A 23,935-nucleotide genomic window follows, 5' to 3' on the forward strand; every position below is an offset into this window, starting at 1 on the left:
ACGTAACCGTTTAAATTGCCATGTTCTTAACCTTTTATCGTATCGTTCGTGCGTGTTAATTAATAATCTGCGAATACGACGAATGGTCCGGTTTGGTATACACGTTCCATTGATTTTGTCTCGAGTTACTCTTCCTGGAATGCTGGTGATCCTTTCTCTACCCTCAGGATCGTTGTAGGAAGTGGTGATTTTAATTGGCGGTCTGATAATTAACATTCTCAAAGCACGATTTGGAATGTTATTTCGAGTACGGCACAAAGTTCTTATCTTGTCGGTTTAGTTTCTTTATTGGCTATCATAATTCCTATTTCTTTAATACCCTTAAATTTAGCCGAAACCAGATACACATTTGGCGCAGGCCAATGAACCTATCCCGCGCATTGCGTGGCATCGTAATTTTTCTCCAGCTCTTCTTTTTTCTTCTACCCGCGCCAGCTCCGTTACAGAACCGTACCCGTCTCATGGGATATTATCGATTTAACGACGGTGAATCTGCTCGACTTCCTTATTACAGATGGTTTCGAGACTCTCGAGCGTGCCTCGTTCCCGTATTCCGAGGAAACTATGATTGCGTACGCCTATTTTTTATAGTCGCGCCAACGATACCGTCGACCACTTAATGACAGCGTGAATCGCGTCGTATCGCATACGAAATGGATTTCCTTCGTTTCTGAACGATCCCGCGAAGTACACTTATCACCGTGCTACATCCAATTTAAATCATCCGAGAGCTATAGAACACTTGAGACCACCAAAGTAACAAGGCTGTTTTATCATATCGTTAGATTTAACGATTCCTTTAAACCTTCATACATGATTACTTCCATAGGTATTTTTTGACAAAACAAAACAATTATGGAACAAGGATTCTTATAAAAGTCTTTAAGATCTTTATCGGGGATGCTAGAAATTCATCGGACATAAGGATATTGGGGATCTAAATGAAAATGGTTCGAATTTTGTACGATAAATTTCGAATAACATCCTAGAGACTTGGTAATTATTTTTATGAAGGCGATTAGATAAAGACTTGATACTTTCCAAAGAAGATTGTGTCCAGAAGACAAACGTCCACGCAGTAAAGTTTTATCGCGCGCTTTCGACTTGTTTTACCGTGAAGAATCGATTCCAGTTAGTTCGCTCACGCGAGTAGTATAACTTTTATTATACGCTTGAAAAATTTTCAACAGTCCTTCGTTCTTTTTCTTTTCTTCTTCTTTTCTTATCTATACCTACGCATTATGAAGCGGTGCTGATAGAAACAACGCCAAGGCCCTCTCTCGTTTAGTTTTAACGATTACTGACCGCCTAACTAGTTTTTCCAATATCCTGTATTATTAGGAATTTACATATTTATGTGCATGTAAAGCGGCCGCTTCTAGCATGTGATTTCATTCGGAGTCCTTTAATATAAACTTCAATGGCGGTTTCGCGTGATACATCTACAGGTTCTCGAGCGGAAAGTAACGGGCAAAGGGGACGGCTGCCTTGTTTACTATTATCATAAATACGATCTAGTAACTTCTTCCTGTCTTCTACGTCCGTGCGTTGCGAATCAATTTCCTTGGCGAAATCTTTAAAACACGGTTGTAATGAAAGATCACCCTCGGTTCCCTCAATCGATAGGTTCCGAAACCTTGCAACGTTAAGCGGTACACTGGCCTATATTTAAGAACGCTTCGTAAAATCAAACGACGTACTATTATCGTTAGAATCTTTTTGCGCGATTGCACGATTACCACTAATCGTTTTGAGACTAATGAAACAATACTCTTCAAAGTAATGTTGAGAGAGATTGGTAAATCGTTATATTTTTTGCGACATCACTGAAACCTATCTGAACATATAATTGCGTTTTTCAAAGGGAAAGAAAAGTAACGATTTTACAAATACTGTTTCTAAAATTTACTTTGGGATTTACCATCATTTAAGAGTGAAAACAATTCCTCATAATATTAGAATAAAATAATTCCTCATAAAATTAGAATATTTCTCAGAATGGAATATCAATGGTGTACTTATATAATGAAATTCAGAAATTGCTAAAAAATAGAGTTGATCGATCTGGCTTCTCAGAGATTCGATTAATAACTTATCGTGATAGTAGAATCACGCGAAAACAAACTACAATGTTGCAGACCGACAATGAGAAAGCGTTGGCAACGCGATCCTACAACTCTGACATTCTAATGACGATCGTTTTCTGTTGGCGAAAAATTTCACGTAGCGCCGATTAGCTGCCGCAAATATATTGTGCGTAACGCCATTGCCTTATACGCGAACGTAATTAGCCGCTCTTACAGCGGGACTGTCGCTAATGAAGGGTACCCGCACGCATTCACCGAGGCTACCGTGTACCCAACGATGAGTAATCCCCGCTTGTGTCTCGTTGACTGATCGTTATGACTCGGCTAACGACAGACACTGTTTCCTTTTCTTTTTCTTCCTTAACGAACGAGAAATCGACTAAGAGGAGAAAGACGAATAGGCGAACGAACGAACGTTCTAAAGAGGCAACGTACGTCCCTGGGAAACGTTTAACCCCGCGACAACGATAGAACCGATCGTGTCCGCATACCAGTTGAATTGACGGGGCCAGAGAGACGATGATAGACGATCGATCGTAGAGCTTTAATCACCGTCAGCGAATCTGTTCGTGCAGGAAGGGATCGTTCGTTCTGCTTGGCCACGAAGAAAGGGAGAGCCGAACATACCACAGATGTATCTGCGCACGCAAAGAAGATCGACGATCGCCCCGGGTCTGTGTTTCACTTATCTGAACCACGGTTGCACCGTATCGGAATTACACGCGTGATCTTCTTATTTCCCGCTGATGAAATTTGAATTATGATAAGAGATTACGGCAAAAGCCGTCGCGTATATATAGCAGGAGATAGCGAACACGATAAAAATGTCTCTCCATCGTCGCGGTGCTAAAGCGCCCGTGTACACGTGCTTCGAATACCGTAACGTTACCTTGAGTGCCCAACAATCCCGTCTCTACCCGATTCTTACCTCAATCCTTTCGTGCTCTATCTTGTTCGGTTAATCGGACCGTCTACATAAATTGGATTATCGCGAATTCTTCGATTAGCTATCGCATGGTCTACACCTTAGACACGAATCGTCGACGCACCGTTGTCGCGATTGCACCAAAGTGGATTCTTTAAAATCTTCCTGCATATAGTACGCTGAAATTATTATGGATATAATATCGTGCCGACTAACGGGTTGCCTTCAAGCTTTTGATTATTTATTATTAACGTTGAACAGTTTTGGATTTCTGATCTTTTTAATCGAGGAACTATGGTTGAGCTCATATGTATTTTAAATTAACATATAAAGCTATAAAAAATGCATACATCACAATGATTTTCATTATTTCAAATAGCGACTCATTTCTCCTTACTTTCTTTCTTTCATTAGTACAATTTATTCTATGAAAGAAATGTATCGAAGCAATATAACTTCCGTATCACGGAATTACCAGTAATACGTAAATTACTTTACTTCGTAGGGAAAGTAGAAATATTTGCCATTTGCGGATATGATACACAAGATCATACCAACGATTTAACTAGTTTCACGAAAGTGGAGCGCGATAAGAACGAAGAATGGTAGGAATTCTTATTTCTTTCCAACCTTCAATTATCGTAAACGATAATGGGCACACCCGTGGGAATTTCAGCGTGAACGAAGATCTACGATTTCGTGGAGGTCTACCCAGTTTGGATAGAGCTTCGAGGTATGTTCACAGAAATAGGAAATAACAGCGCTACGGAAAACGACAGTAAACTGCAGATTTCCAGGCTGCATTCCGAGCTCTAGCATAACGAGTAATTGCATTTTCCTGGAAGTTCCATATTTCCCTGAGATACTCTACAAACATTCTTATCAAATATCTTTTTCCTTATTTACAATAGGTTCGAGAAGATTATAGCGTTTTAGATACTTGATTTATTACATATTTAATCAGATTTTAGGAAAATCATTTGTTACATATTTTTGAAAAATACTATCCTCAGTTCCATCGAACGTACACTTATCGAATCAAGCAATTCAAAGTAGATACGGACTTCATTGGACAGATACATATCTGTATTCAAATGCTAAGATCAGTTGATAGTCAGCCAATTATATCTACCATCATTTCGTCGTTATAGTAAAAGTTATCGATTAAGCGTCGATTGCAAAAATTTATCAAAAGAAACATAATATTATTTAACGAAATACTAATTCTATAAACGTATTGTACAATATTTTTACATTTTTTCCAAATATCGTTACGAACTTTTTAAACCTTTCAGAACAGATACATACAGAAAATCATATTCTTAAATTAACATTCATTGTAAAACATTATCGGATTGTTTATACGAAGTATCAAATGCAAATAACATTTTATTATATAATAATATTTGAACACGAGAAGATGCAGTGACAAACAAGGTACAATTTCGAAAGAGTGTCAAGGAGATAAAACTTAAACGCCCATTAAAAGTCGGGAGAAAAAGAAAGCTCTGCACTACGAGGCTTCTAGAAATTTATTTGGAAGGGAGCAAAATTACTGTTTGCGGTTTATGCAGATGAGCAAACACGGCCAGATTTACTTCCGCGTGACATCGTCGAGACGACTATCATCACGCAAAATTACACGGAGATATTTATATGGCAAATAGCTGCTTCGTCAATGTTCTTTCTCGCGAAGCGAAAGCTGCGAGAGAGGAAAAAGCAAGATTGCACGCCCCCGTTGGCAAAAGAGCCAAGTGCGGAGTGTACTTCCCCCGTGTCTAAGGACGAGAGATTCTGTTCGTGCTTATCGAGTAAAATTGAGTGGGTCGACGAAGAGTTACGGAGGGAAAAAGGAGAATTAATAAATTATTCAGTTCTCGGGCACGTTCGAACGTACTTGTCTCTTCTGGAATATTTGCCACTGACGCGCAATCGCGATGATCAAATGGAAGAGATAATAATTTCATCCTCGTTTCCCGCTAAAAGTGTATAACAATGAAACGTTTCGCGTAAAATATTCTGGGATGATTCGAATAATTAATTGCGATAATTAATTTAAATGACGATAGTTCAGGTGTGATTTAATTTTAATTTCGTCAAATCAGCTGACAAACTTCTAAAGATGGAAGAAGAAAAACGGTAATGATATATAATGATAAAATCATTTTTTAATATTTTTACAATTACAGCATTTTGGTTTAGTTATTTAAAATTATCTATTCATGCATTTCTTTAATTACTTATTTTTTTAGAAGCTTAACAAAAAGATCGATAATTTTGTCGAAATTATATAATAATAAAATAATAAAGATTGAATTTATTTCGATAATAATTTATTTCACAAAACCGTAGATTATTGTTCAGCTATTCGGATGACCTGAATCAAAGTACATAATGTTATAGCACCAGCGCATATCATCTATCAACACTCTCAATTGCCTCACAAATTTCTAACTCTATCTAACTACAGAAACTAACCATTTCTATGTGAAATCTGTGAGTCAGATACGCACGTACTATCTCCGTGGGTATTAAAGCCAACAATTTTCCATTAGGTCGGACATATGTATGAATGTTGTACGATCAAATAGATTCTACGGCATACACTATAATATATTAACACCGCTAATAGAGCTTTTCACAGTACGGATGCATTATTATTCAGTCATTAACTGTGCGCCAATTTGACGTATAGCTACGCAACGCGTGTCACGTATTATTCGTTTAACCAGGATACGTCTAGAATTACGCTCGACTCCCGCAGATTTTTGTGGGATCGCGATGTGATTGATGCCGGTCATTAAAACGAGCCTCAGTTATAACTAATAGTATTATAAAAGATCTACGGTTAATCCGTTATTTACGTCCATGTCATTTTCTGTTCGCGCCGATTTTCGTCGAGCTACGTTTTTCTTTTTTTCATTCGTTTTGTAATTTGCATCGCCGTGTGTGATATGCATATGCACGAGATTTGATACCATGCATTAATAAGTTGGAAATCACTGTTATTAACTACCCATAATAATTTTTAATAAATATTCAGAAATCCGTGTACACCAAACGTTGCATCCAGTTATTTGTGTTATACGTATACACATACCTGTATGTATATACGTAGTCGTGTTTTTAATAGCCTACAAATATCCACAAGTAGTTTAATAAAAGAGGGAACGCGTCACCAATATTAACATGCAAATGAGCTAAATTAGTGTTTTCGAATTTATAGTAGTACTTATATTACGTATTATAAAATCCACTATTATATATCTGTATTAGTATGTAAGCATCAATGTCAAAACGTCATAGAAGATGCAATTTGCAACTTAATCGTCAAAATGGCAGTAGTGATTAATGCGGGTATGGAATATTGTTTCTATTTGGGAACTGAAAGTTGTTTTCAAATACAGCACAAATCGTAGAATAATTTATGACCTAATTTATAATTTTTATACAACAATCATTTTTGCATATGAACCAGTTACCAATTTTATGTTTCACGAAGTACCCGGTATATAAGTAATAAAACATTTGTTTTTAAATTTATTTAATGAATTATATATTTAATAAATAACTTTTAAAGAATTTGTAATTATTCTTTGCATTTTAATTTATGTAATTATTGGAGTGGATCAACATGAGTTTTGTACTACCACGTGTAAAATCTAAAATACTATAACAGAGTTTATAAACTTCATCGACGTTGCGAAACTAACGTCAAAGGAATCTGTTCTCTAAAATATTGATTGGCACTACATCGTTATTTTGCAATTCCTAGAGCGACTACTTCTTTTATTATAAATATAAAATAGCTTCATTTACCTATCTCAATCCATAAATATAAGAAAAGCACCGAACACCAACCGAATAAATTAACCAATGTTATTAAATAATTTCGAATCTCGCATATAATGTTTCGCATAAATCTTTGTAATAATTCAACATCACATCTTCATTTACTTAGAAAAAGAAGAAAAGAAAAACAACGAATTAGTTACCCGACACATACATAACATTTGTCATCTGGTAGCCCAAAACTTTTAATTAAAAGAAACGGCGGGTGCAACAAACAATCTACAAGTAATCCAAAGTCGTTGAGTTAAGAAACCCTCCCTTTAACGGTACACGGATCTTAAAGCAATAAGGTTCTACTAGAACCACAACTGTTACTCTCGTCTCGGCGACACGAGTCAGGGAAAAGTTTCCAAAGAGACGAACGTGGCAGACGTAGACGGCAGGGGGTCGATTCTCTCGGAAGACTCCGAGCAACCACTGCTTAACTAAAGGATGGGAGTAGTGACTGAGTGGTAAATCGAGCGTAGGGAACGTAGGTTCTGCACGATCGAGAAAGTGTCCCTAGTTGTAGGATAGGGTATTGATAGTGGTGGTGGTGGTTGTCGTCGTCTTTCTCGACGAGATTTACGTTCGACGATCCGGCAGGCTTCCAGGAGGTTATCGATTGTACGCAAGGTGAGTTAATTGTCGCCCTCGTCTTCCTGTCGTTCATTTCTTAGTACACTGTGTGGTTTTATTCCACGCTATATCCTTTAATTATGTTCTTGCTGTGATTTCGCGAAACGGGACGGTGGAATAACCGTTTGAAACGTCGTGGGTGAACAGGAAGGAATTTTAAGACGAAGAAACGAGTGCAATCGCATAAAAGGACTTGGGCTATATTGTTTCTACTACAGAGGCTTTATCCCGTGATCAACGCTTTCCTGGAGCAAGCAAGCTATTGGCTAGCGTGGTAAACCCACGCGGTGTTGTGCAAGCACGAAGCTGATGAACGCGGAAAGCAACGGTAATGACAATCAGAGAACGGTAGTCCCATTATACGCGGTTAACTCGCTAGACACGCAAGTGTCTCACGACCTTGTGCGAACACCTTCCTCTGCTCGTTTTTCATACCACTTTTCTTATCATTTCTGTATTTGTGCCGTATCGAACATCAGTCGTGTTCCTAGGTTATGGAAGATCGCACATTATGGTTTTTAGTCGTTCTGATGAACCGTTGGCACTTTAACCTGCACCAGTCTTTCGTAAATCATTGCGCACATATGTTGTGGCTCTTTAACCTGTTAACCGAGTCATCCTCTTAACAAGAAATTTCTATACTCGTAGAACTGAAGGATACAAAGAAAAGTTTCGGTAAATGTGGTATGATTGATTTCCAACAAAAATGAAATAACGTATTTAGAAGAATAAATTCTTAAATAAAGAAATTTTATATTAATATCCAATAATTTGAGCTTTCCAATGACGAGTTATTGTTAAAAAGTTTAGGCTCATTCGTTTAACGACGAAGAGATATAAATATTTTAGATATACATAAAAAATCGACAATATGAGGGACGATCCTAAACCCTTGAACGATAGTATATAATATGTGTACATTACACGTATATTACGCGTATATTATACTATATATATGTGTAACATACTAAAATACTATTCACTAGTAGCAGTGCCTCGTTAAAAGATAACGTCACAATTTTTCCGGGCAACACGTCACATCATTACGATAAAATTCCATCATTTGAATCAAAGATTCGATAATGCAGAAGGGTAGCGATCCATATATAGACTGGCAACGTGTTACATGTTCGTACAGTTACACAAACTAACGAACGCGTCTCTGTCCGTTCAGAAGCACTCAGTACTCACACAGGTGAGCGCCATAGACACATCGAATGGCAGCATCAAAGAAAACTTATCCAACGATGGCGAATACATGATCCACATATCGGATCGAAAGAGTCGCCTACTAGCGACTCGTCGAAAAAGAGACAAAGAGTACGGTAGAGAGATGTGGACGAGGCGAAAAATAAAGAAGTTATGAGAAGGCAGTAGCAGTAGGTACGCGGTGTCTAACCTTTATGCAAATAAACCGTTCTCGCGACCGATAGAGACTCGAGCTTACGGATCGTAATGCCGTTCCGTGGCCCGTGACAAGATCTTTTATCGCGATTAAACGCACGAGTCGCAACACGCCACCTCTCCTGTACCGTCGCGATAACAGCCACTGATTCTTCGAGAGACAGTAAAACCAGAAAAGCTACGACAGGCCATATAGCTTGAGTAGGACAACGAAAGAGGCCCACAGAGTAAGGTGGTTCTTCTTCTTCGTCTTCTTCTACTCGAGAGTAAAGGAGGCTAGGGTGGAGCTACGATGTTGGACCACTATCAATCTCATCATGACACTCTCGTGGTGGAGGACGCGTGAGGGATCGTGTTAGGGACAAGAGAAGAGCACACTGTAGGGTAAGGGGATGACTCGATGTAATACGACCAAAGTTTAATTACCACATTACTTTGGTACGCTTTATCCATCGTATCCCCGTCCGCTCATCCTTCTTCCACCAAATCCATCAGCAGTCAGGACGGCTGATTGCGAAATACACGGGGATCGTGTACAAGCAAATAGCCTCTTCTCGAAATTCTATACACTATTTTCCTTGAACTTCATCCTTCGGCTCAATCATCCCACCACCTTGACGCGTTCGTGATCGCGGGACTACGTGCAACGCCAAGGTAACCGCTTCTTTTCTCTGTCCCTATCGTTCGCCACTGTTCCATCTAATGGCTGTAGTCCAGCTTTATTTCGTTCCAGCCAATCCCCTCCTAAGTGTCTCTCTCTAACAGTATCCGTGAACGTGTAGCATCTATAGATGGTAGTGGGTAGCCACTTAGAGGCGCGGAGCGTAACCACGCATAAACCAGTTTCCTGGTTATCCGACTCCTCGCATTTTCCTGGTCGACGCACAGCGTGTCGAACCCGCACGGAACGTACCATTAACGGAGGCTCTGCTCGATTCCGCTGCGATCGCCGATCACCAGCAGCAACCTGGAAACCGGTGGTGTGCCGATGCCGCTGCTTAAAGGCCTTTGCTATCGTTTTAAAACGACCACTTCTAGACCACGTCCACGTCATGATACCGAGCATCGAATAATTACGTAACGAGCTATACCTTCGTCTTCTGACCGTGTTACACCCTATACGTACGATACTTGTGACGTTTAGAAGAAGAGGAAGACATTATCCCGTTCGATTGGTATGCAATCGATACGATAACGAATATTCCTAGAGAAACTAACTATTTTATATATTTAGAAAAAACCAAGTGGATTAGAATAATCTCTATCGTGCTTTTGTAGGATGATGATGTACTTGATGTAGAATGGTTATATATTTAGAATTCTGAATGACTATGATAATCGGTTTTCATCGAGTACTTGCCGTCGTTGGCAGAATTAACTTCCTATGTACTATACATAGACGGTATACGTGGCTGATCAACAATGGACGTATCTACTTACGCTACCGCTCCAGAGTATCCGGGCGCTTTACGAGAATAGAATCAATTGCTTGCTATTAAAAAAGAAAAAGTTAAATAGTTCCCTTCTAGTGCCAAAATTTTACAGATATTCTAAAATTGACAGTTCTTGAGATATGTAACTATTTTAGTAAAACCATTATATTAATAACAACAATGAATGTTGCTAACTTTCCTGAATGGCGTTCGACCAAAGTTTTCTAGATCATCCACTCGATCACCTCTAAATTTTCCTAAATATCATAAAACGCGCAATTCTTCGTATTCTAAAAGTCATACACAGTCGAAGGAGTTTTACAATCGCAACGTGTCATATTTTTCGAGGACAACGGCGGCGCGGCTAAATTGACCTTGCGACCCGTAAGTTCGTGAAAGGAGGACGGATTCACGAGAACAAGTGGTCGCAAGAACGTTGTTAAACGAGAATAAAAGTTTCAGAAGGGATCGGCAAAGAAGAGTCACGAGTTAACTTTGTTTCTCGGCATCTCGTAGACGGGATTGGATGATAACGTTTAGCAATTTAACGTCGACTTAGAGCAATAAAGAGGGCGAGAGAGAAAGAAAGAGAGAGAGAGAGAGAGAGAGTGCTCACGTCTCTTTCTCCCTTTCACACGGATAAAGTGGTACGAATTAAATCAGCATGGAAGACTTTCTTTACGACGCAAGTAACATCCATAAATTTCGAGAGATCAGAGAGCCGAAGAGCGTATATCGCGGACAAGATATTCGAGTACACTCTTATAACCTTCTGCATAACTTTGAGAATCCGCTTGACCGAGAACCAGTATCGAGAACGGCCTTACGCCGTTATGCGATAAGTCGCGTGCCCGTTAAACGTTCGCACCAGTGATTCGTACGTTTCGTTTGTTGCACGTTCGCTTGTTTGGAATCACGGTTACGCTGCATGGTCGACAGTAAATTAAATCGCGCGAACTAATGAATTAAAAGCGACCGAGTTAAGTTACATAACATAATTCAACGTAACGAACAATGATCCCCAACGAGCTTAAGCATTACTACTAATCTGCTTTTCAACGTGGATTTTATGATGCCCCGTTGATAAGCGTGTAACATAATACACGCTCGGTATTCCAATGATTCTTACATTTCCATGCCATACTTCCGATCGAATTACGTAACAGACAGAGGAATAGTAACTAATTTACTTACTTTCTGGCTGAAACGTAAGCTAACAGAGTAATTATTGTCGAGCCAATTAATACTGGCATAACTTTTGCTAAAAGAGGTATTAAGGAAGGAATTTTAGGAATTTAGTATATTGCTGGGATTTAGTGGAAGAATATTTTCATCTTCCGATACTTGTCGTAAAAATAAATCAATGACGATATATATATACACTTAAATATTGTAACTTTTATAAGATACAGATAAACATTGTAAAGTTACAGGGGAATTTTGTTCTTTTTTTATCACTTAATATCGTTTAATTGTTTGTTGCTATTTCTAACGTTAAAATAGTTGCACTAAAAGATTAAACAAATTAAAAGATCTTCCTATATATGTGAGAATATATCAACGAAAATCTTTAAGCACGATAATGCAAAAATACTAAATGTACGATATTAAAAAGATGTCTACTTAATATAATTTCCAATTACGCATCCATAACTTCTTTTCAAACAATTTTCTTCTTGGAGAACTCGAAATACATGTATAGAATCACAGAAAGAAATTGACACGTGGTAGATGGGAAAGATTTTTAATTGGCTCACTCTAAAGTCATTAGGAGAATGTAACAGTACAATTTCCATCCGGAATTACTGTCGTCTATTCAATTCAGTTAGTTCAAGGTATCACAGTACATATTGGTCGATACAGTCTGTTTTGTGGCCACTAAAATAATCCGATCGTATTAGCGACTGGCGCGAATATCAATTGGACTACTGCTTTGTACGCTCCTAACCTCTTTACATAGTCAAGTATTATTACGGTATCTTATTTACTTGGTTGATATTGGATCGCATAGGAGAAACTTCAAGTAACTAGCAGTAATGCGGAAACATATCGCATTACGAAGAAATCTAGTGGTAACTGAAATTCATAACTTGAGAAATAACGTGTTGTATAAGGCGCAGGTGAAACTACAAAATCTAAATACGTTCATTATATTTCTCACTGACCTAAAATTCTCAATAAAATACGAAAGGGACTATGATATTGGGTCATCCAATAAGTAGATCTGCTTTTCTGCGAGTTAAAACAATGTAGTTAGTGTTAAAGTTGTATAAAACTAGAATAAGTAACTAATAGGGAATAACTAAGCAAAGGTAAAGAACTATGAAAAATATATTATTTTATTTTCAATTTTTTATTCTCATCTATTATTTGAAAACCAACGATATGTTAGATAAATTTCTTAAAGATAAAATACCCTAGAATATTATCGGTTTGACAAACATTTTCAGACAGGAATCTTATACCATTCACTTTCTATAATATCTAAAATTTTAACATAACATTAAATCAATGCAATCTAACGTCCTCGTTCGACTCGTTTTACAAGTTCAGCTTCTGGTTAGACTAGTTTATCTAAATATATGAATAAACAAACCACGATGAAGCTGTTCGAATTACGCTTTAGTTACACATTAATTATATTAATGGTGCCATATACAGACCAATATGGGATTTACGATTCATAATTAGGGGTTATGTCTAACTATCTATTTTGTAAACTTAGTTATACGACTAATTACTCCAACGTTAACCAGAATTTTAAATGTTTACAAATGAAGTCTAAGATGATAAAATACCTATTTTCAGTATTATTCCTTCAAACACGCAACCTTCGCGCCTTTATTGGACATTTGTGGTTGAAGTAAAATACTTAGAAATCTGTAATTACTTATCAACTACATAGCCTCGTCGATAACCTTTACATTAAGTTAAGGAATCATCGTTAATCACGAATATACGATAAACCTACCTATTTCTATTATTATTTGTTTCAAAATGCAAATAAACAGAAATGTATACGAATTTTATTGAATATTAATGTCGAGCAATCATAATTTCATCTTTTTGATCGATTCTCAACTAGAGGGATGAAACCACGGTAAATATAACGATCGAACGGCGTAAACCAAACATGTTACGTAAAAGAGAGCAATTAAATGGGATGGCGGGAACGTGCGGCGTGGCTTTATTAGAAACGAGTCCGCAAGACACGCATCAGCGGATGAAACGATACGGCCAGGGGGCCATTGGGTCGATCGGTACTCAAGGGCGGACGAATAGCGGCCGCTCGTAAATCGACGAAGACAACGAAGACAACGAAGACGACAAAACGGTCGTTTCCTTGCGAAATTCCGCGGCGGAAGATTGTCGATTGCGATTGAACCCGATGAGACATCCAGGCACCGTTATTCCAGCATGGTGACGCGATGGTATAGGCACCTGGTACGAGTGCTATGCGTCTCTCTTTTCATCGTTTGCGCGTTCTTTCTCTCTCCACTCTTTCTCACCGGCTCGATGTTCGTTTCGCTTCTTCCACGTCGAACAGCCTCTAAGCACCGCGTGAATCGACCGAGTGTACATACAGAGGGACACCGACGCGACGCCCGCTTAGGTCGCACTGTTCACACGTGCACCCGATTTTGCTCTCTTTGGGATCTCCTGCATTTCCTGTTCCCCACCTTTCTCCTCCATCTTCCTATATTCTTCATCCGTTCTCGCCGCGGCGCCGCCGTGTGTACACTCGTCGTCATAATTATCATTAATTCGGTACGCAAATTCTGGGTTAGCTGTCGGCTAATCACATATTATGATCCACTTTTTGCTCCAATTGATCCGAATAAAGAATCCTTTCGCATATCTGTCCACAGTCTTATAATATCCATTATATACTTAATTGGACATTGCGCGATTTAATTATCTGTCCCGTTAGTAAGTTCCCTGATACGTAGTTTGATATACCTACCTTGTTTTTAATATAGTTTTCATAGTAAAATCGTACGTATTTCGTTTTTCATGGAAATCTTAAATCGCCTATTCTTTTATTAATCGAAGTAAATAAAAGAAATTTTCTTCTCCTCGTAGCTATCATTAGTCAGACGTTGGTCTTGAAAAAAGAAAAAACCGTAATACTACGTCAATGGCCGTTAACGTGTTAATTCAGGATGCGAAGAATCGTTGTGTACAAAATACACCGTATAACAAAATTACATAATTACTTTACACGGTAATTCAGAGTACTCGGTGAAGCTATGCGTACAACGTTTCATGTAAAACACCGGTAGACATTTCAATAAATTTTCCACATTCACAATTGTCCACGTTCACGTAGCGTTCTCACGATTGGTACCCTTGGTTGTCCTCGTACTAATCCTACCGGATCCTGTTGCTCATTAATGTCATTCGCAATCACTGATTCGCGAGAGTGTCGCCAAAGCAAAGTGCATTTGCGTGTACAAAATGAACCCTTACATTGCATTAGACGGCGAATTATTGTAACTTGTTCGGGGGGTGTTTTCACGGTTTACAATATTGGAATTCGAAGGTGCAACGAAATAAATTTCATAGGTGTCCCGAGGCTACGGGTTACGTCAGAGTCGGGTCCCGAAAAACCGTTGCTTTCCGACTAAGAATAGAATTTCACCCGATCGCCTGGAAATACCTACGTGAACGAAATCGAGGTCTATCGGTACGTCGACCGGGGTCGAGGGGGGAGAAGAGAGTCAGAGTCGCGATCCCGATAAGAATACAAGGAAATAGCGGAATGGGGGAAGAATTCGGGTGGAGGCAATGGACACGCGAGAAAGGGAAGGAGAGAAAGAGGTTGGCTTGTTTTCAATGGTGTCGAAGCCTACGATCGAATTGTGCGTACCGTTCTGTCCTCCTTAGTCGGCAGCGGTCCCAGTGCCCCCTCCCCCTTCTCCTGTTCGGTCGAGGAAGAGTCGTGCGCCGCGGCTCAGCCAGGTGTACCCAGTGCCTAAGAGCCAGCCGGTCGACGTCGTTATACCCTGCAGCGCGGTGCTCGCGAGGTCCGTATTATCATTGCAAATCGTCGTTTAATATCTTACGAGGTGGTAACGCGCGCGACTCGATCTCAATAAATTAATCTTAAACGTTGGACGAATTTCTGTGATTTCGTTCGATTTTTTGGTGCATTCACCACCGCGCGTTCTCCTATTGTGACCCCCGGGAACAACCAATCATTCTCCTCTACCGCCTTCGTCGTCGTCGATGTTTCTTGCATCGATTTCATTCTCGTGAAAAACGTCCTTGTGGTATTCCAGAGGAAAGAAGCGAAATACAAGAAACGCCGTTTGGCCTTTTGCCGACTGCTTCGAATTCGATATCGAGACGCGGAAGCGTTATCGATAATCTCGACAGGTATGTGCAACCCACGAATCGCCGCGAATGGAAGCGTTTCGGTGTATCGAGCAAGTGCATCGATGTAATTATTTCAACGTGTCGGGGCAAAATATCGTGCACGAATGGTTCGTTGTATTTGAACGTGGCTGTTCGTTCTACGGGTGCGATCGGAATTTTCCCAACTTTTTGCCACTTAAGCTTTTTCGTCCGTTTCGTTGAGCCACGCACGCGCGCGTGCGCCAATCTCGCGGACGCACGCGTTTGGTCGGCGATGTCGAAACTAAACTAATTGTTATTTAGTTTCGCATGACAAAAAACAACGCAATTGCAACAGAGGTGCGTAAAAACACGCCGTTATTTACGTACATTTTTCCCGCGGTTGGAGCTACGTGTTTTGATAGAAAGGGGGATAGCGATATAAACGGCACAGCTTCGAGAGATACAAATATTGCCGGAGAAACAATTTGTACCGTTGATCTTCAATTTCTGTGATGTAAAGATGGGAATGTGTACGGAAGAAAAGAATTGCTTGACTGCACTTGGTACATCTTCAGTGAAACTCGCGCACCCGGAAGCATTTGTAAAGTTTCAAATACACGAGAAGTCTTACATTTTTGATTTTATGTTACTTACAATGGATTAAAATGCACGTATAATTTATTGGTGTTAAACGTTCGATCGTATATAATATAAATTTCTAAATTGAGATAAATAATATCGTTTTATATAAAAAAAGGTTACGTATATACCAAAAATAAATAAAATTGTTCTATATATAAAATTAAATATATTTATATCAAAATGAAAAATATGAATATTTGTAACTCGGGAAATTTTAAAGATCGTGTGAATCTTTCATGGTAACAAAATTTCAAAATTGATATGACAGAAAGGATCACTTTCACGTAACAAACACCTGCTGATTATCGCCAATTGATGAAAATAGAAGTATTCAACAATTTCCTGTTTTTAAATCATAGACTATGCAGCATCTATTTCGCCATTTTAATCTTGTTAGTATGCAAATAAAACACATAACAACGCGATGAGAAAGAATTGTCGTTAATTTTACGTTACAAGATTTCTATAGAGTACTTGGAGAACAGGTTGAACGAGTTGAAAAACGGATGCAAAGTGTCGAGACAAATTGAGATTCCTATAGATTCAAATAATGGTCTCTAACCTTATACCAGATTCTACTTTAGAGACTAGTTTATATTTAAACACCAATAGCTCAGTACTTATTAACTTAAGAATAAACTAGAAAATTAATTTTCTTCTCCAATATCAAATATACTCTTCCTATAAATAGAAATTCAATATAAAATCCACCTTAAAGATGATTTAATAAGTTATAAATTAATATCAGGACCTACTAAATTACATAAAATGCACTAGATTATATAGGAATCTATAATCGTAGCCATAATTGTAATCATAAATTAAAAGAAGAACTACAAAATTGTCTAAAATACTCTACTTTACGTAGGAATACATAATCGTAACTTTTTATCCTTCCGACAACGATCGATGCATTAACGATTTATAAATGAGCAGCTCAGAAGTCACACCGATCAACTCCGCTACCTATCAATTCCTCAATTTCATTGCGTATGAGTACGCGACCAACGTCTCATTCTCGAGGAGCACATGATTTTTGTGTATCTAAACGAGCGTTCTATCATTGCCTTTATCTACCTCTTTCAATTTGACGAGTTGATCGGTGCAGCCTGTGAACGACTGAAACAACAAAAAAGCAAAGAAAAACAGGTATCTTCTGCGAAAGGAATTGGATCGATGAAGTAATCGTGTGTTTTTTCTGTTTACAGTTAAAGATTGCGAAACAGGTGGAGCGTCACGATGACAAGACTCATCACGGCGTTGTTGGTGCTGCAGGCTATCGCGAGGTTGGGTCGCGTGGCAGCCGCGGAGTCGACGCACGCGGCTGACCAGCAGCCAGTTCCTTCTGCGGTCCCATCGGGACTTTCTGGGCCAGATTACACCGGTCCATCTGCCGGTTCCGACGAGTGTGACCCAGAAATGGTGGGCTTCGAGCTGGTGACCGGGTACGTGTTCACCGCACCCACGAACATGCTCGAGTCCATACCGGGAACTCTGATGCTCACCGATTGCTTGGAGACCTGTCAAGCGAACGATTCCTGCCAGGCGGTCAACTACGAGACGGGCCTGTGCGTTCTGTTCAGCTCGAACGCCGACAGCAATCCAGGTAAGATTGAATCGTTATCGTATCGCCGCGCGTGGATGTTCCGTGTCGTGAAACTCGATCAACGCGCGATATCCTATAAGACTGCGAACGTACCATGGGTCAAAAGACTACAGCGTATAGCGTAGAGTCAGAACGATCAGTCTTTCTCCCGATTCGTCGACGTTGAACGGTGCCACGCATCCGCCGATCCTACATATATGTATGTTCCTGGACGAATAAGGGAATTCCACGAAGCGTGGAAGCGTACCGCAGAATGATTAAATGCCTAGAGACGATGGATAAAATAGACGTGTGTCGTTTCGTACGAGCCAGCCATCGCCGCTTTTATGCGGCACGTGAGCCGCCTCTCTGAGGACGTAACGGGTTTCCAGACGATATTCGGACGGTTGACGGCTATTTGCTTGTTCGATTGTGAAGAAAGTATGCGCTGAGGTAGGTCGGACCAAGATTGAGGTCAGTCTATGAATACGCTCGTACAATTGCTCTTATATCATCGAACCTCCATTTACCTTCAATTTTCGTGAACGGTACCCTCGTTTCTTTCTTATTTATTCAGGGCTTTGTAGCTAATTTTTTTTAGTTAATGGTGTAGAGCTTAGCAACACGTCAGATGTAAAATTATATGTCATTGAAATCTCGTTTGTCTTTAATCTTTGCGATGATTATCTTTGTTTCGTTTGTATTGCAGCTTTTCAGTTAATCGTAAAGAGATTAAGAATGCATTTTAAATGTAAAATTTCGTTACATCAGAATTCGATTTATCTTTAATTTTTATAAATATCGACTTTACTTCGTTTCTATAGAACAGTTTTAGTTAATTATAAAAAGGCAAGGAATGCGTCTACCATGTTTCGTATTATCGAAATTCCGTTCGCCTTTAATTTGTGAAGGTCAGCTTTGTTTCATCCGTACTGTTTTATATAATCGTGGAAAATTTGTATGTAATACAACTTAGGGAAATGGGACAAGAAGAAAGAGAAACGTTTATTTATAATTGGCTTATCGGAAAACGTCGTAAGAGCGATGGTTCAAGTAAGAAGTTGCGTAGTTGTACTGTTGCTGTAATATCGTATTATAAATTTTAATATTGAAGTTTGAAATGTAGAGACCAATTAGAAATAATGGATCGTTACGATGGAATATCTTTTCTCAATTCTGAAATTGAGAATCCTCTAATTAGTAATTACTGGGTGGAATTTTTTAGCTTTTGCCGGAAACAAGCTGAAAGAACTTCGTGTTTAACTTATAACATATAAAATGTATAAAAATTTGGTTTATTAAATTCATTAGAGAAACGGCATTGTATATAAACATGGCTGAAATGATATTTAATAAGACTAATGGTTCTCAATTATCTTACCAGTTATGCAATTACTAATTATGCATATAATCGTATGAATATTACGAATGAGTATTTTGAATGTATAAATCGTATGAATTCATGAAATATTAAAGGAATTAACAAATTTTCGTGCAGTAGTGGGATTAAAAAAATGGTAGGATTGCGAATCGGAAGAATTTATGCCTAAATGTTTAGCAAATCTGCAATTTAATCATGTTATTCGTTTGATAGAATTTTCTGATTCGTATTTCATTTTTCAAACGTACATATATATTCGGTCGTTATTAATCGTCCATTTCGCGGATTATACGTCCAGGTATCGCGTAATCCATGTTTGTCGATAGAATCGCAATATCCCACGTATCGATTTTGTACGCGTTGAAAAATCCACAAGCTTTTGAGCCCCTGGCTAACATCGGAAAACATCCCCATTTCCCAAAATATCGGTGACTCGGTGAACATTAAGCACATTTTCTCTTGCCGGAGAATTCTTCTTATTTTTACGGATTTAGATTACAAAATATTTTCGTCTAATTGCTTAAAAATAGTAAAAAAAGAATTATACACAAATTGTAGCATGTTTTAAAAAAGAATTTACTTTCCTTTTTTCATTTTTTCTTTTTTTTTTTGTGTGTGTTTTACTTCGTGTAAATTATTTATTTTTTTCTTTCTTTTTAATTAATTTGCTTTAATTAACTTGATACTATAAGAAAATGTTACTGGACTATTTCTCTGAATAAGAAATTGTAGTTTCAGTTTATAATATTATATTATATAGTCTTCTGTGCGTGTGTTCTAGCTAAAACGATAGACGTTACCTGAGACGGCTATCTTCTTAGTCAACACTTTAAGGTAGCACGTGCTTTGACTTCTTAATTATTTTTAAAAACTGTTACTTTCCTTTCGAAGCACGAAAAATAAGATCTAACTTCAATAACTGTAGAAAAATCATTTTTGGTTATAAAGTTTATGAACTAACATTATAAATAATCCAAGTAAATTGACAATTAAAATAATGAAAATGCAATTATTGTTAAATGTAAATATATCAAGATATTGAATCAATGTAAAGTTAAATCATAATTCCATTTGGCAAAATTTACCAGAGCATCGAATACTTTCTCAGTTACACCAGTTTCCCCAAAATTATAATTTTAAATCGAAATACAAAAAGTTCCGCCAGGGGAAATATCGGAACAAAATTTCGCAGGTGGTAAATGTGACACAAAATGTGTTAAATTCCGTGTGCTCTCGGTGATATTTGTACGTTTGAACACTTGACAACTACGGAATGGTATTGCCTGGAATATATATAGCCGGGAAGACACTTCGTCTCTGTAGAATCCCCCAGGTTAAAGAATTTGATTGAGCCACGTCGATTGAAAATCACCTTACGTGCTATCTGTCTTCGATTCCCCTCGATCTTATTTAAATTCTTGTAAAGTACGAAGCAACGTTCGCACTCCGCGGCACAGTTGATTTTTCTACAAAACGTTCGAGCGAAAAATCGAGAGCCAGGCGAAGGAGATTTGTCAAGCACTCCTCGACCTACTCCTTCGTCGCGAGGCGTCGAACCGAAGACAGTTTTAAGCCATTCCACGGAAGAGCGTCACTCGGATTACGTGTTAAAGTTTCACTGTGTGTAGTCGCTCATTTTTACTGCCTCTCTTCCTCCTTCTCTCTCTCTCTTTCTCTCTCCCTCCCTCTCTCTCGCTACCTGCTCTTTTTCGTCCCGTTTGAACGAGTTTTTCGCGTGAAAAAAACCGGCAGCGCGAATTTCTGCGCTACGCCGTCAATTCGCGCGTCGATTGCGCGTTGTGCACAGTTTCAAAAAGCAAAAGAAAACATCAGAGAGGGAGAGAGAGAGAGAGAGAGAGAGAGAAAATCGATGTGGAAAAAAAAAGAGCGAAGAGAATATTATTTTCACGACTGCTCTCGACCGGATGGAACTGAAGCTGAAACGCTCTAAAATATCTCGACAAAAGGGAAAAAATCGAGCGTCCAACAGCTGAAATTCGTTGCTTCGCGCGACCAAGTATTAGATTATATCGTCATCGAGGAGACTAGAATTGAAGCAAATTCGCCAGGCAACCGATGTAAATACGGATCAAACTTTAAAACTTCTTGGATTTGATTAAACCGAAGGGCAGATTAACTCTCGCTAAAAGTTATAGTGGAAAGTTTGATCCCCGTTGGTTGGTAACATCTATTAAAAATACAATTTGCTTAAAAGTCGCGGCGGTTGTCGTTAATGTAATCAAAGATGCATCTACTTACAAAGTAAAATGTTAAAACGTGAGGTTTTGTAAAGAATATCTAAGCGCTTGAATTAAAGTCGTGTTTTCCAAGGGATAATTAAAATAAATTATGATAAAAGATAGGAAATAATAAATTTTAGCTCTCAAAATTATGGAAACACTTGTATGTATACGTATATGGATCAGCTTTCTCTGGATTTCTAAACTTTTCATCCTTTTTGTCATTTCTTACTACAACCTCAATTTTAAAGCAATTGATTGAAATACTTTTTGCAGTACTTTAATTGTAAAAAGCTAGGAAGCCGTAAATCACATCAACCAGAATTACCAAGTGAGCGACATCAAATAAATCATACATTGAGCATTCAATATTATAATCCATTCATTTCGACGTTCATTCTAACTACTGGTGCAAAGATGTGTGTATTACGTGTAACATTTCTCAATTGAGTTTAGGAGATTACGTGTATATTACCTAGCTCGAAGGAGGAGATTAAGATGTCGTTAATATTCATACGGCGAATAGTATGAAAAGTGTGAAGTCAACGTATGATATGATAATGCAAAGTAGGACATTAGAATAATTTTATATGAAACGCATAAGAGAAATAGGAATATTTTTCGGAATCATAAATTATATTTACACGGAAATGGAAATACATATAAATAAAATAACCAGAGGAATTTAGGAGGAAATATTGCTTATGTGAGAGTAAAACATTATCACACAAAGAAACAGGGCAAGGCATAAAGTTTTATTTCCTCTTTCGCAAGATAGAACTGTTTAATATTTGATACGCTTCCCCTACCTTTATTTAGACATAAGATTGTTTAAATTATGATTCGACGTGAATATATTTTTGATTTTTTCCCCCGATTTCGCTTAGTGTTGTAAATGAAATTTCTGAAGAATCTTTAAAGGAAAATGATAAATTACATTTCATATTTTTTAAGCTACTTTCATATATCCATTGTGTATATTACATATGGCTATTACTTTGACAGAATCCAATAAATTTTAATATAATGATATTTCGATAATTCGATAATTTAATAATTTCAATAGTTCCATATAATTCAATTTTCACCAGAAGAATGCTAGAACTTGCCTTGATATCGTACATATAATAAATGGAACATAAAATGAAATACCTATATACCGTACATATAATTCATTTCATAGTACCGTATGCTGCTTTCTCTTTAATGATTTAATGATTTGAATAAGAAGCAATAAACAGTGATATATGCGTAATGTATGCAATAATCGATATCTATTTCGATATTATGGTATTTTAATACTTTCTATGTCGTGGATTTATTTAAAAGCAGTATAAACTAAAATTAACTTCATGAGGGTATTATCACAACAACAAAAAAAAAAAAAAAAAGGAATAATTCCTAACTCATATCAGATTCTTCCTTCTTCTTTCCATTATTCAATTCTTTCAAGACGAATTTATTTCTCTTTCAATATTGGACTACAGTAGCATAATAATATGTTCTATAATTCGCTGCTATTTTCAAAAACAAGACAGATAGATTAATTACGGTTATAAAATAAATATGAAATCTTAGCCCATCTTATAAAATCACGTACATAGGTCTCAATAATATCGAGAAAATAATTAGAAATTATTAAAACGATCTCCCATTATTTAAGGATGAGTTAAAACAGATTATATAAAATTCATCCACTATACTGATCATACTTTAAGTGTTATTTCACTTTACATCAAAAAGCATGGATTTCATAAATGATAGGACGAAGAACACGATGCTAAACACTTAACGGGTTAACGATTGCTCGATGTAACAAGCAAAATTCCCGGTAGCATTAACAATGAACCGCGAAAGAGGTTTTCATTAACGAGGCAATCTTACCAGTCGAGTGTTGCGCTGGATGCATTTTCATCGACTGTCATGAACGAAAAAAAAGTTGTTACAACAATAGCCTGTAACGATCACATGCATTGTCAGGTAGCTTCTCCGCGCCGGTTTCTCATGAATAATGGATACTGCTATAAGTAAGTGTAATGAGAAATGCACTAATTGAATCTTCCGGGGTGTAATTAATATAAACTATGCGTCCGTGGTTGGCCGACCTGTAAGCATTAATTAAATAGTAAATGAGTTAGGTACAACAACAGAAAAACGGCGCTATTCCGTGAAGAATTCCTTTGACTACTTGTTAGCATTTTCTATAACGATACATATTCATTGAGAGAAAAGAAATGTTCCTATTTATTACTTCATTTATAACCTTTACAACTGATGACTAACAACTAAGCCTTACAATTCTTTTTCTTTTATCTTGAAATTTATAATATCTCCGGATACAGGAAGTTTCCATTGGTCCCAATACGATCTACGAATATACAATTGAATTTGAACAATCGCCTGAAAAGAGTGGAGCACTTTTACAACA

The 23,935-nt window shown here is 37.8% G+C and overlaps 1 protein-coding gene across 2 annotated transcripts in view; it reads left to right on the forward strand.

The window, feature by feature from the left end:
• Positions 1–23,935, forward strand: part of Neo (ZP and PAN domain-containing protein neyo) — a 247,092-nt gene that overhangs the window by 133,743 nt on the left and 89,414 nt on the right. The window contains exons 1-2 of one of the 2 annotated variants that reach the window (XM_072003911.1): positions 15,269–15,698; positions 17,510–17,907. In XM_072003911.1, coding sequence (XP_071860012.1) covers positions 17,541–17,907 — 367 coding nt within the window. In that variant the 5' untranslated portion in view covers positions 15,269–15,698; positions 17,510–17,540. Of the gene's footprint in view, positions 1–15,268; positions 15,699–17,509; positions 17,908–23,935 lie in introns of those variants that run through there. The other variant, XM_072003912.1, reaches the window with a different exon arrangement.

Source organism: Bombus fervidus, chromosome 5, assembly GCF_041682495.2.
Source record: "Bombus fervidus isolate BK054 chromosome 5, iyBomFerv1, whole genome shotgun sequence".
Classification (NCBI taxonomy): domain Eukaryota; kingdom Metazoa; phylum Arthropoda; class Insecta; order Hymenoptera; family Apidae; genus Bombus; species Bombus fervidus.